This window comes from Entelurus aequoreus, linkage group LG05 (genome assembly GCF_033978785.1).
Source record: "Entelurus aequoreus isolate RoL-2023_Sb linkage group LG05, RoL_Eaeq_v1.1, whole genome shotgun sequence".
In the NCBI taxonomy this organism is placed as follows: domain Eukaryota; kingdom Metazoa; phylum Chordata; class Actinopteri; order Syngnathiformes; family Syngnathidae; genus Entelurus; species Entelurus aequoreus.
Window position 1 is genome coordinate 24658187 of NC_084735.1, and position 14826 is coordinate 24673012.

Genomic DNA, 14826 nt, shown 5'->3' on the forward strand with positions numbered 1-14826 from the left:
GGGGTGTATATTGTAGCGTTGTTTTAAAAAGTCATACATTTTACTTTTTGAAACCGATACCGATAATTTTGAAACAGATACCGATAATTTCCGATATTACATTTTAAAGCATTTATCGGCCGATAATATCGGCCATCTCTAATAAGAAGGCCCAACACCATAAAAACATTTATAAACCATAAGAAGAACCTTAAAATTGAAAGAAGGGCATTACAATAATCTATACAACTTGTAATAAAAGCAAGTTTAAGATCTGACCGTTGGAAATCTGGATCATATTTCTGGATTGAAGGCCTCCTGAAAGCCACTACTACCGACCACGCAGTCTGATAGTTTATATATCAATGATGAAATCTTAACATTGCAACACATGCCAATACGGCCGGGTTAACTTATAAAGTGCTATTTTAAATTTCCCGCTAAACTTCCGGTTGAAAACGTCTATGTATGATGACGTATGCGCGTGACGTCAATCGTTGAAACGGAAGTATTCGGACACATTGTATCCAATACAAAAAGCTCGGTTTTCATCGCAAAATTCCACAGTATTCTGGACATCTGTGTTGGTGAATCTTTTGCAATTTGTTTAATGAACAATGAAGACTGCAAAGAAGAAAGTTGTAGGTGGGATCGGTGTATTAGCGGCTGGCTACAGCAACGCAACCAGGAGGACTTTGAGTTGGATAGCAGACGCGCTATCCGACGTTAGCCGCCGACCGCATCTATTATTGGGTGAAGTCCTTCGTCGCTCCGTCGATCGCTGGAACGCAAGTGAGCACGGGTGTTGATGAGCAGATGAGGGCTGGCTGGCATAGGTGGATAGCTAATGTTTTTAGCATAGCACTGTGAGGTCCCGTTGCTAAGTTAGCTTCAATGGCGTCGTTAGCAACAGCATTGTTAAGCTTCGCCAGGCTGGAAAGCATTAACCGTGTAGTTACATGTCCATGGTTTAATAGTATTGTTGATTTTCTGTCTATCCTTCCAGTCAGGGGTTTATTTCTTTTGTTTCTATCTGCAGTTAAGCCTGATGCTATCACGTTAGCTCTGTAGCTAAAGTGCTTCGCCGATGTATTGTCGTGGAGATAAAAGTCACTGTGAATGTCCATTTCGCATTCTCGACTCTCATTTTCAAGAGGATATAGTATCCGAGGTGGTTTGAAATACAAATCCGTGATCCACAATAGAAAAAGGAGAGAGTGTGGAATCCAATGAGCCAGCTTGTACCTAAGTTACGGTCAGAGTGAAAAAAGATACGTCCTGCACTGTACTCTAGTCCTTCACTCTCACGTTCCTCATCCACGAATCTTTCATCCTGGCTTAAATTAATGGGGTAATCGTCGCTTTCTCTGTCCGAATCGCTCTCGCTGCTGGTGTAAACAATGGGGAAATGTGAGGAGCCTTTCAACCTGCGACGTCACGCTACTTCCGGTACAGGCAAGGCTTTTTTTTTTATCAGCGACCAAAAGTTGCAAATGTTATCGTCTATGTTCTCTACTAAATCCTTTCAGCAAAAATATGGCAATATTGCGAAATGATCAAGTATGACACATAGAATGGTTCTGCTATCCCCGTTTAAATAAGAAAATCATTTCAGTAAGCCTTTAAACTCTGTTTATATAGCAAGTTTTGTTCCAATCAGACTACATCTATTAAGATATGCATTTTTTTTTTTTAGTTTTTTTTCTACTCCTATGACATAAACAAGTGTGGCTTGTCCTCAAAAAAACTCCTAGTAATTACACACAGCAGATCCGTTATAGTAGGCGGGTGGACAAAAAAGAACAAAAGAATGCAGTTGGTGGAGGTAATTCAAGGAAGCCGTCAAGCGAAACAATATCACAGAGTGCAGAAAGTGTCAAGAAAGCATTGATGTTATTGGGGAAGAATGGAACCTGCCACAAATCAGAACCTAGAGAACATTCCTGTTTATGTTCTTTTACAGCTTTCCGTACAATAAAAGAAAGGACACTGACCAGGCTTCTCCTCCCCTTGTTTTTGGACTGGACGATCGCCAGAATGCCCACGACGACTCCCTGCAGGAAAGGAAAAAGACAACATTATGATATCGTAAAAATGTGTTTTATGAACACCTCGCAGAGCACTACAAAAGTTCAACAAAACATGACCACGGTTGCAAAAGCATTCCCGCAGAAACTGGGCGTGAATGATGACAGATGCTGACGAACTGCGATGGTTTGAGGACTATAAGTCAAAGCAGATGCATCACAACATATACCAAAGACAGAGACAGATCATTTTTTTCTGTCTTTTAAAATTGTCACTTATATAATAAGACGTCATAAAAGTTTGGATAAAATCTATTTTCTTGTCAATAATAAGGTTGTTTAAATCAAATTAGGAATGTGTAACACTACCCACACCCCCTTGCAAATATGTAAAAAAATGGTTCAATGCTCCTGGTAGCACGGGACACTTCAGTGTTTACTCAACACAGACGCCATCAAAAGGTCACATTTATGCATTGACACACAACACCAACATCTAGGAACCAGGACGAGGTGATAGAAGAAAGTAAAAATTTAATAAATCTATTTGTGGCAGCATCGGATAAAAAGTTATGTTTGCATTTCCCTTCTGCATCTCATAGCACATACCTGTGGTGCGTTCAAGGACCCTTGATTAAAGTTCGAAGAGAGTGTGGTATCACTAGTTTTTAACCCCCATTAGAAGCACTTATAATTATCATAATGATGTATATTAAGTTTGATCCACTAATGATAAATCAGAAGAAACCTTGGACATTACAAGCTGCATGCAAAAAACGCATTGTGTTTTAAAAAGCTAGTGTCAACCAAATTAGGGCAATAATTATTTTTAGTGCAAATAAACATACAGAGTGTGTGTATGTCGGGCAATGATGTTAGGTTTAGGGTGGGGTAGGGGCCCTTCAGGAGTCTAATAATAATATTAATAATAAATAAGTAAATCCTGTTTAGGTCCACACAAAGTCTGGGTGACAGTAACAACAATCTGTTTGGATAGGTAATATTTGTCATTTAAAAAAAATATCTCAATAATAATTTAAAACATGCTCCAATTAACACCTCTATTCAATTAACTGACGCACAGGGGCGCCCTTCCTATGCAGGTTACGCCCCTGTTTTGCATCATTAATAAGCGCATGTCAAATGTCAATTCAAGAATGATAAGGCGCAGCATATGAAATTTTGCCGCAAATGTATTTCTAGCCCCTTCCTGCTCTGTCAACGATAAGAATATAATGGCAAATTTCCTAAAGTAAATTAATTGTCCCTTGTAGTGCTGAGCTGGCAAACAGATGTACTGGGATCAAACTACAATGTGGCAACTTCATGTTTTAATTATGTTAAATTGCTGGGTTTTTTCGCACTAATTATTTTTCATTATTTCCCATTTATTTGTTTCAGTTCAAAACATGCAGTAAGTTTGGTTAAAAAAGTACTGAAATAGTTTGACATAAATATTTTTTTGCAATATAATGTAATGGGGGGGGGGGGGGGGGCTCAAAATACAATTCTGCCTGGGCCCCCAATTTAGCCTGCTGGTCACAGAGTGCATGGTTAACAAATAGTTGCCATGGTCTCCTACAGGGATGTAACGATATGAAAATGTCATATCGCAGTTATCAATATTAACACGCTTTTGTTGAATGTGCCCAAAAAGTAATAATACACACTTGTAACCAAGTTTTATTCAAAAAAATTCAACAAAAAAATAAATAGCCACACAATATACTTTCTTGGCAGAAAAAATATGTTATGATAATATTGTTCTGGATATTTACTGTATTTGTATTTAAGTGTTGAAAAATTGATGTACCATTTTAATGTCAAAGTTTTTGTGTTTTTTTTAAATTATGAATAGTAAAACATGTGTTGGGTGCCTCAGTCCAGTTCATGTGACGTCACGCAGATTCACTTCCTGTTGTCATATTCCTTGTAATATTGATCGACAGTTTGTACTTTTAATGTGCAGAATGGAATATTTTATGTCGTCGGGCAGTAATGCATTTCCATGAGTTTATATTGGGGAATGTCGTCTTTTTAAATGGGAGAAAGACGTTAATGTCTCTTGTTTTCATGTTAGCATTTCAGCTAGCCCACGCCAGCTTGTTTCTGACTTTATCAAAGTGTTATCAGTCACGGTTTTACGATCATTTAAAACAGCAATACTAACCTTGGGCAGTTTTATAGCGGTTTATCGTTACATCCCTAGGTCCTAATTAAAACAGTGTTGGTTTTTTTATGTCTGTAGGCAACGCCCTAATACAGGGTAGTCCAAAGTGCGGCCCGGGGGCCATTTGCGGCCCGCAGGTAATTTTTTAACGGTCCCACGGCACATACTAAAAATACGATGAAAAAAAAATAAAAAACATAAAAAGTGGTATAAAAGAGCAAACAGGTGAAATGTAACAAGAAAATGTTGCATTATTTACTCTAATAACACAAAGCTGCCATGCAGGCTGTTTCTTTCTTTAAAAAATAATAATGAATCAAAATCAATGTCATTATGAATTATTGACCTATTCAAGGCTCCATTTACTTCACATTAAATATTCCACTTTGAGATATTTTGGGGGGAAAATGTTGCATATTTTTTGGTTGCCATTTAAAAAACAAAGTTTTTTAAAGAAGCAAAGTTTTGTAAAGAAGGGCCTAAAACGAACAAACAAAAAACATAAACAACAATAAAACTTATAATTGACGGATAGATCTGAAGTTGATCTTGAGACTATTGTGGTAAAAGTTTAAAAAAAATGTTGGATTTATTTTTTTAAACTTTACTGAGCAGTACCCTTTTGGATCCCCAATATTTTTTTTAATAACTTTTTTTTTTTTTTTAAAGTGTCATTGCTCAAAAAAATAATGAATTAAAATCAATGTTGTTATGAGTTATTGACCTTTTTAAGACTCCAATTATTATATAATCTCAAATATTCCACTTTAAAATTGTATTGGGGGAAAATATTGCATATTTTGTGTTTTTTTCCATAAAAAAAACACAGTTTTCCTTGACAAAAATGGCATACAACTTTTAAAAGCGTTATATTGACAGATAGACATAATGTTGATCTAGAGATTTAAACTTTGAATAATAATAATAATAATAATAATAATAATAATAAATAATGACACATTTGTAATATTTTTTTGGACAATAACCTTTTGGGGTCCCCGGGATCAAGTCTGAGTGGAGGCCTAAATGTATCTTTTTTTATACATATATTGTATTGGTTTTTAAAATAAAAAGTATCAAAATGGCCCCCGCTTGCTTTGATTTTTCAGTGTGCGGCCCTCAGTGGAAAAAGTTTGGACACCCCTGCCCTAATATATTTTTACCCCATGAAATGGTAGTATCTGCATTTAATGTACAGTATGGCTTGCATCTATGTCTACCCTGTTGCTACAGTACCCAGATACAAGTCAAGCATGATACATTTGTTTACAATTAATGCTGACTGAGCAGTTTTCTCCTTACCGCTATGTGTCAAAGTCAAGACCCGCAGGGAATGAATGATCTGTGGCCCCCGGGATGATATTTGATTAGTATTAGAACCGGCCCGCAGGCCACAGCCGCCTGCTGCTGTTTTGCACGCACCAATACTCCATCAGTGTTGGCGCTAGGAATTTTCTAAATGGGGTCCCAGGGACCCCATCAAGTCATAAAATATGGGGTCCCACAGTAAATTTTTGGGGTCCCACTTTTTTGTAACCGTTTTGAAAACAAATGATAAATGTATGCGTTATGTTATATCTCACATTCTATATTGTGTTTTGGAAAAAGGTTGTCATAAACATTACTTAATTCATTAAAAAAATTAATACAAATGAAAACAAATGTTTATGCATATGTAAATATATTCAGTTATAAACATTCATTCACTTTCTTCTTTCCTTCATGGATCTAAACTTTACTGCTGCCGGTATTTTTTTCTATATTTTTACTGTAATATTTTCAGAATGTGTTTGTTCTATTTTTGGCCAAAGTAAGACAAAAAAAAAGCAATCTGAAGTTTTATTTTTGTTTTAATGCCATGATTTTAATAGTCCGGCCCGCAAGTGCACAAATTTTCCTCCATGTGGCCCCTGAGCTAAAATGAGTTGGACACCCCAGCATCGGTTCTACGACCATGCGGTCATAGAGAGATACATTTTCATGCACCCCAAATCATTAACGTCTTGACTACTTTAACGCGACGTCTCCTATAGTGCAGTTGGTAAGGTCGTATTTTTCCTCATCCCTGTGAGAATCCTGCGTGTGACCGAAGCATTAAGGAGTAGGACTATCCGGGACTGGCTGCAGTGTGCTCAAACAACCACCAGATGGCATCTGCGAGCAGCCAATATTGTAGTGTCTCTTTTTCTTTCAAACTTTTTAGGATTTATCAGGTCGGTAGTGCAGTGTTTCCCACACATTCATTTATTTGTGGTGGCTCGCCACGAAAGAATTAAAGCCGCGACAATTTTTTTTTTTTTTTTTTGTTTGTTTGTTTTTTTGTCCTGTCCAGCTTCTCAGGCAAATCATATAGTTGATGTAGATGCCCATATCGGCTGTTCAGATTTACTTTACAAAAGAGAAGTGTAGGATCAAGATTTTTGGAGCTCTTTGTTCAGTGGATCAGATGTTTGATGAAGCTTTGTGTCTATCTACCACCACTACTGTTTTCTGTTTATTTGTTACTGACTGTGGCAGGACACCGCTGCCTCTGTTTCACTTTATGTTGCTGGTAAATAATATGGTTGTAGTAGTAGGCTAAAGTTAAATTATTTAGTATGCACTAATTAAAGGGGCAGAGCTTTAAGAGACATTTTAGCTTTTATATTTTTATAAGATATATTTTTTGTAAGAACCACAATTAATAAATATATTTCAGTGAATAACTTATTGTTCAAATCTGTATATAAATATGTACATAAAGTGTTGTAATGGATGGATGGACGTTTAAAACAAAACTGTTATTATTAATTAGTAAGTATACATATTTTGAGCCTTTTTAGAATAAATATCATTGTAGTAAATTATGCAAATTACTCGATGTCATGACCACGCCCATAGCCACGCCCCCACCGCCACAGGTATCTTGGCAGTTTATGGGAAACACTGTAGTGCATACTTCACTCACGCTTTAAGGCCAAAAATACTGTAAGTAGAGCTAGAGTACATCCTGGCACAATTCTGTGGCGGCGTTGAAACAGGAGTTCAGAACAGAGCGATCCCGTACTCACCATTAGGCCGGATGTGAGCGCCACCACGTTGGAGATGGCGTACTCCATGGCCCTGGCCTGCTTGTGCAGGTTGATGTGGCGCAGCACCACGCCGTGCACCAGCGCTCCCAGCATGAAGTTGACGTGGCCCACCAGCACCATGCTGAGACCCATCTTCATCAGGGCCCTGGGGTCCTCCAGGCTGGCGCAACACACTCCTGGAGAGAGGACGGCGGTTCTCTTTAGACCGCGTTACGTCACAAACAAGCTCGTCCAGGTTCAACGGCCCCGCTGTCGCATCGATCGGAGACACGGGAGTCGGGTCAAGCACACAGCAGAGATGATGCCGCCATTAATCATTAATGAGCCCGCAGACAAAATGGCTCTGAAATGCACATTTCAACTACTAAAGGGGAATAAAACATGTTAAATAATATCAAATAGTATTTAATAAATAACCAATATTAAATATTTAAACAATAAATACATGTCTGATACAATCTCCCACTCAGACTCATTCAGTACACATCCAAAGTTGGCTTACCTTGAAATAATTGTCATCCATGAGTCCTGTTATTTCTTGTTTTGTTCAAATATTTGAGAAATGTTCCACTACATGGACAAACAATTGGAATGTAAACACTCGAAAAGGCGTCAAAATACCACAAAAGAGGAGAAATGTAATCTTAGAGAAAAAGGTCATTTCAAACATTTGTACGCACGTACAACACTTAAGACCTTCAGTACATCAGTATGTGGAATTAAATTATGGAATGGATTAAGCAAAGGAATCAAACAATGTACTAATATGATCCACTTCAAGGAACTCTTCAATCTTAAAGTGTTTACAAAGTACAAAGAAGAAGAACCATGATAAACATTCTGAATTTATTTCATCCATCCATTTTCTAGATAATCTTACTCACCTCACCATATGAAATATAACTTACTTCACTAATTATTTATTTATGTTTAATATTATTTATGGAGTATAATGTGAATAAATTGAGAACAGGAAGTGAACAAAAGTATTAGCAACTGCTATGTAAAGGAAAAAGGGGTAGGATTAAATAAGCTCTGCTTCTTCCTAGTCCTTTTTGAACATGTTGAATAGAGGAACTGGAAATTGTGATCTACAATGTTGTATGCTTGCATGTTCCAAATAAACTCAAACTCAACTCAAATGTGATTGTTCTGTATTACTTACAAATGGGCCAAATATCACTACAAAAGTGGTTCATCTTGGTGTAGGTACTTTCAAACTATGTTTGCACATAGCCACACCCAAACAAACTTTTACACACACACACAAATACATACAGGTTTAAATGATTAGAAAATAAAATGTGTGGGTTTATTACCTGTTCTGGCCATCTTTTTTTTTTTGGTCACCATGCGTTTACATTGACCCTCTCGAGTGTAAATTGTTATTAGAAAGAGCTCATGTCCTCTCCACGTCCAACTTAAACAAAGTCTCACACGCCAGGCAGCACAGCATGTCGAAGGGCACGATTTTCAAAATAAAACGCATTGTGCTTTAAAGCCAGTTTATTTTGAGCGCCAGAATGTCACGTTTGAGCTGGATTTTTTTATAATAGATGTGTGAGCCAATATATATATTTTTTTCAAAAGCCTTCTTAACATAACGTTTCATCAACTCAAAAATAAGACAAATATCAAGAAGTAGGCAGTCGTTGTGTAGAATTCAACACGGTGGAGCGGTTTAAACGAGTCAATTCTATAAAGGTTGCGTCATAAAAACTAGTGTAGGGTTAGTCGAGATTATAAATGGGGTTTTATCTACCAGAATATTTTAAACCCATGCGGGAAAGTGACGTTTGCATAGGTAAGGAGCGGTCTGAGCCTTTATTTTGAAAGCAACACTACCAATTCGTCATTGTCTGTCTAATTAAGCCGCAGGTGCACTTATTGACGCCTGCCTTTTATCCATCCATCCATTTTTTCTACCGCTTGTCCCTTTTGAGGTCGCGGGGGGTGCAGGAGCCTTTCTCAGATGCATTCGGGCGGAAGGCGGGATACACCTTGGGTTAGGACAGACAACATTCACATTCACACACTATTGGGCCAATTTAGTGTTGTCAATCAGCCTATCCCCTCTTTTAATGGAGATTTTTTAAAAATTAAAAAATAAACAAAAAATCAATGGGGAAAAAAACGAGCATTCAGAAGAGGTTCAGTTTGCAAAAAAAAAAAAATTAGATGAGGAAATTATTTGTCAAAGTAACATTTGTGTGTCGACGTTTGTTATGGTTGTACTACTTCCGGTAAGAAAGCGGACCACAAACACGCTAATATGATCATTGCGTCGCCTTGTGCCGTTTGATCATGTTATTGTATCCTATAAATAAATAAAATTAGAAAGAGTAATATGATGTAGAAATATTTAAAGCGACACAAACGTTGAGATACAACACGCAGTAGATGAAACGATTGTATAAAATACGAGCAGTGTTTGGTGCCATCAAGTGGACGAATGCGGTATTGCAAAAAGTATGTACTTTTTTTTTTTTTTTTCATTTTTTGTGTGTAATTATTTATGTTCTTAATCAATGCATCGATGCACGTAATCATTGTGCATGTTGACAGCAGATCTCTTTAAATTAATTAGACGATGTGCACATGCACCTAAGTAATAGCACTCTATAGTTGCATGGTGCTTTATTATATTTGTACAGTATATGTTTGCATAATTACTTATTTTAGGTGCTTTCATTGTTTTTTTGTAGGGTTTTTTTTGTTCCAATGTTATGTTTACATCAGAACCGGAAGTGGCAACAATACAGACGTTCTTGACGGCAGTGCCGTCGGGTGAGGGGGGGTCATAAATTGAGACTCTTTGGCTTGCACTGTACAGTAATATATTTGCATACTGTATTGCTGCATAGCTCAAAGACAATATGACCCAGCGGTGGGTGCTCCTTGTCCGGCAGTAAAAAAAAAAAAAAAAGGGAGGACAGGAGGTCCTGGGTCACGGGCACTTTGTTGACACTTTCTACCGCCCTCTGTCTTCGTCCAGCCGGCTGCAGCTGCCCGTCCACAGCCGCCAAGAGGGAGGTAAGAGACGGCTTCTGCCGCGGGACCATCCCGGTGCTAGTTAGCGATGAGCTAGCCTAATTTAGCCGGTCCCTAACTCGCCAGTAACAACCACCATTTTCAGCCACAACATGGATATACATTATTTATGTTTATATTTACCTGTAGTTGTGAACTATACTTGGGTAATACTTTCTTTTAACACACAATTTTGCAAGTTTTCGGTAAGTTAGCCAAGACTAGACCGTCGATGTGGCGTCAACCATAACACGGTGGTTTCCGGTGTCTTTCAAAATACAACTACACTTGAATTTGTACGTGGAAACAATCGACTAATAATGGCTTTTATTCTGAAGCCAACCGAAACGAGTTCCGGGTTTTATCTGAACTACAATGTCTGCCTTAATGGTTAACGGAGCAGGCTCTAGGGAACCAGCCGGAGTTAGCGGGGTTAGCTTAGCCCGAGTAGCCCTCCGGCGAGTCATCTTCAGCTGTCAGTCTGCCAGCATGCTAACAGCCGCTTAACCACCGCAAACACACTGCGGCTGTCTCCGTTAGACTTCCAAACCGAGCCACGGAGCCGTCCAGCCGCTGAGCCATGCGACAGTGGTGTGTCCCCGTTGCGACCCGAAGCACGGAGCCACTCCCGGGGCGCCTCTCCCTGTCGCCCCCTCCGCCAGGTAAGCTAGCAGGCTGGGGGGGGTTGCTGGTTCAATGCCAACCCAATTGTACTCGTACTAACTCACTTAATCTCTATCTGTGACTATCTACTAACATGCAGAATTTAATGAATTACTGCCTACAAGTGATGAAATATTAACTTTTGGTTAAGTTGTTGCTGTTATGTAATAGGCTGGTCTCATTGTTTTGAGCTCAAGATGCTGTCAAAGGAAGTGTTTCAATGCAGACTTTCATCTGTTTTTTTTTCTTTCAGTCTAAGAATAATAATCCTTTTAACGTAGCGTTCTAAAAGATGTTTCTACTATCTTGGTTACCTTTGAAGTTTTTGAGACAAAACAATAAAACAGGTCTCCATGTGATGCACTGCAAGCTGCAACTATTTAATTTCCATTTCATTTTTTATTTATCTCCTTCATTGAGGTGCATCTTTGATCAATAGACAATTAAATCTCAGCAACTAAACACACATTTACACACCAATGCCTGAGAAGGAACAGGATGAAGAAAATCTTATATTTTCCTGCCCCCTTCAACATAATACATAGTCTTACTTAATGGATAGCATACAAACCAAACAAATACATCCAAATATAATGAAAACAAACAAAAAACACACAAAAAAACACAAGTGCAAACTGACCAAAATAAAAGTAATATACACCTCACGGGATGATACAAAACAAATACAAAACCAGACAAAAAAATAAGTAAAATAATAAATATAAAGCAAAATGTAAACACTTATGGCTGTCCATATGATCTTATTGTTCTGTCTTTATATATTTGTTTCAATTGGAATATATTTTTACAGTCTTTTATCTCATTGTAAAGAGAATTCCATAGTTTAACCCCCACCACTGATATACACATTTGTTTTAAAGTTGTCCTTGAATACTGATGTTTGAAATGACCTTTTCTTCTATGCTTTTCATTCTCAGAAGCGATTACAAACATTTTTTGTAAATTTGCTGGTAATGTTTTACTTTTAGCCTTAAACATAACACATAATGTCTGTAACTTTACTAGCTCCTGTAGTTTCAATACTATGTAATAATATGTTAGTGTGTTCTAGATAATCTACTTTATGAATAGACCTTATAGCTCTTTTCTGTAGTTGATACAATGCCTTTATGTTACTCTTACAAGTGTTCCCCCACACTTCCACACTGTAGCTGATATATGGCAATATAAGTGCACAATACAATATACACATCTATAATAAAGCATACTATTTCACTTTAATGTGGTTACACTTTGTGCATTTAGATTAATTCTATAAGTACTGCAAGTATGAATACTGTAAATATTTTCTCACTGGCACTAATCGAAGGTGGACGCTTTCCCTCCCCTTTGTTTTGGATTGTCTTAACTTTTTTGTAACCTCCTTCTGCACTGCTTTTAAAAATCCCTAAAGGACAAAGTCTTTTCCTATTGAAAGCAATATGTAAATGTTCTTTGCTTGAGGTTTTTTTCCTGGTCTCAAACTAAGCCCCCTAAAATAGAGCAGCGGTTCTCAAACATGTTTCACCAAGTACAGCGTGAGAAAACACTTGGCTCTCCATGTACCACCACACTGACCAACATTAAGATACAGTAGTATAGTAGGCCTAAGTATTCATTAAAAACAAGGCAGAGGTTTTATATAACAAGCATATTTTGTGTTTTTAGCCACTGTAACATTACACATAATGCACAAACATCATCAAGAATGATACTCCATATACAGTACATATTTACAGACTTCTTTGGCTACCACTTTGAGAATCACGGAAATAAATTGATAGATCATAATAATCCCCTTTCTTAAAGGGTAACTGCACATTTTAATGGAACATCATTCACAATCCTTATGTAAGACAAGAACACATATGTTTTTCTTTTTTTTAATGCATTCTAAGTCTTAAATACAACAAGTACGAGGTGGCTAACAATGCAGTTAAAGGCCGTACTCTATTCCACCCATAAATCCTAAAAAAACATCCCAAAACCGCCAACAACGTAGTGGTTAATGTTAATCAAGTATTAGCGATATTGTTATTATAAGCGCTAACACAGACAATCTACTTTTAGCGGCACATTGATCACAGAGCGCCATATTGGCATAATGAGCTCTCATCTCTCAGTTGGTAAAAAAAAAAAAAATGCCTCTCACCTAAATAGTAGAAGGATTTGGCCATAAACCGAGAAGTTGGTCAACTTTGACATCGAAAAAGACACCAATAAACACTCGTTTGCGGCAACTTTTTTTTAAACCCACTGAGAGAATTATAATTAATCCTTCATCTAAACATGAAGATATAAACATCCAATCAGTCGGCATCCCAGTGAGAAAAGACATTGTGCAGTAAGTGATTGTTTTATTATGTTTGTAGTTTGTGTATCTTTTTTAGCACTTAGCAAATAATGCTAATTGATGCTTATTTTTCAATAAAGCTGCATCTGTTTTGCACACAGCTTCTAAAACTTGTAGCTCATCCTTCTTATATTCAGACTAAAAAATATAAGTTTCTGAATGATACTTTGTCCCAAGGAAGTCTTTGTTGTCTCTCATGAAGTCTGCCATGATTCGTAGTAGTAATTGTTGAAGGACAAAGCAAACATTGTGATGCGTGTGTGGAATTAGTGTATTAGGCTAGAAAGCATAAAAAAAGAAAAACATGTGGTCTTGTCTTACATAAGTGTCATACAAAATTCCGAAAAAAAAGTGCAGTTCCTCTTTCTTCAACAGGGTTCATAATTTGAAAAGTTTGTATAGTGAAGCACTTGTGATTAAGGGTTATATAAAAATACTTTGATTGATTGAATTTGATGGAACAATGGGTTTCAGGCTTGAAAAAAATCCATATTTTAGTTAAGGTTTGTACAATTTGAACACGATATAAAGGGCTATACAATAATAAACATTTTTAAAATGTAAAATCCACTTACAGAATCGTCAAAGGATCTCTCGTGAGCTGCTCATTAATCGAATAGAGCGGTTTGTAAATCGAGGTTCCACTATATTTCACCTGTTTCACCAAAAACCGTGGCACACCTGCTCAAATAGGTGTCATATTATTGTGATCACCATGCAAGATACATAGAGCATGGTAGGATTCTAAATATGCAGCCATGTTGAGACAGAAATGACATACTGTATTGTAAAAATAATAAATAAAATACGATGATTATTATTCAACGAATAAGAATTATTTAGTGTAATAAAAGGAAACGTATCTTTGAATGACTTCTGTTAGGTCTGGAGTAGGGATGAGTAGCGTTCACATATGAACCAATACGGTACCGATTCCCGGTACCTGGGGATCGATACTGTTACTCAACGGTACCCTTTGTGTTTGTTAATACATGTTAATTGTTTGATAATCAAATTTTATTTTGTAATGTAGTATTTAAAAATGAGCTGATTATGATAACGGTGCTGTCGAGTCGTTATATTTAGTTTTCTTACACATTTGTGTCTCATTCGCAATGCAGTTGCACTTCTAGGACATAAGATGGCAGTACTGTATAGGCTATCTAACTAAGTGGTAGCTTTTTCCAGTGAGCTGAATGGGTTATGTTGCGCCTTACAAAGTGTTTATACTGTAAGTATTGCACTTATTGCACACCAGCTGTTTGATTTTAACATTTGTCATAGTTGTAGTTTTTATTATCAACTTTGGAGGTGTTGATATCGCCATCCCTAATGCCATCCTGAGCCTGTATACGGCAAAACCAATTATTAGCATCAAGCGAGCACATTTTGGAAAAGTGGAGCCTTACTTTACATTCAAGCATTTTCTACCAAATATATTTGCTTTGTTGGTGTTGAAAATTGCAACATTACTTAGAGGGCGTTTGGCTGAGTTCGCCTTGAGTGCTGCTTTAGTGATTGTTTACGTGAGCC

At 37.2% G+C, this 14826-nt stretch overlaps 2 protein-coding genes across 8 annotated transcripts in view; one reads left to right on the forward strand and one right to left on the reverse strand.

Moving 5' to 3' along the window:
• LOC133650353 (keratinocyte-associated protein 3-like) overlaps positions 1-9125 on the reverse strand; it is a 35259-nt gene extending 26134 nt beyond the window's left edge. Inside the window, exons 1-3 of one of the 3 annotated variants that reach the window (XM_062047499.1) lie at positions 8567-9125; positions 7227-7423; positions 1974-2033 (exon numbers count right to left, since the gene is read on the reverse strand). In XM_062047499.1, coding sequence (XP_061903483.1) covers positions 1974-2033; positions 7227-7423; positions 8567-8600 — 291 coding nt within the window. In that variant the 5' untranslated portion in view covers positions 8601-9125. The remainder of the gene's footprint in view (positions 1-1973; positions 2034-7226; positions 7424-8566) is intronic. The other 2 variants (XM_062047497.1, XM_062047498.1) reach the window with 2 other exon arrangements.
• Positions 9126-9173: 48 nt separating this feature from the next.
• Positions 9174-14826, forward strand: part of zgc:91944 (uncharacterized protein LOC436941 homolog) — a 31399-nt gene continuing 25746 nt past the window's right edge. For 2 of the 5 annotated variants that reach the window (XM_062047491.1, XM_062047495.1), the window contains exon 1: positions 10296-10939. In XM_062047491.1, the coding sequence (XP_061903475.1) occupies positions 10858-10939 (82 nt within the window). In that variant the 5' untranslated portion in view covers positions 10296-10857. The other 3 variants (XM_062047493.1, XM_062047492.1, XM_062047494.1) reach the window with 3 other exon arrangements.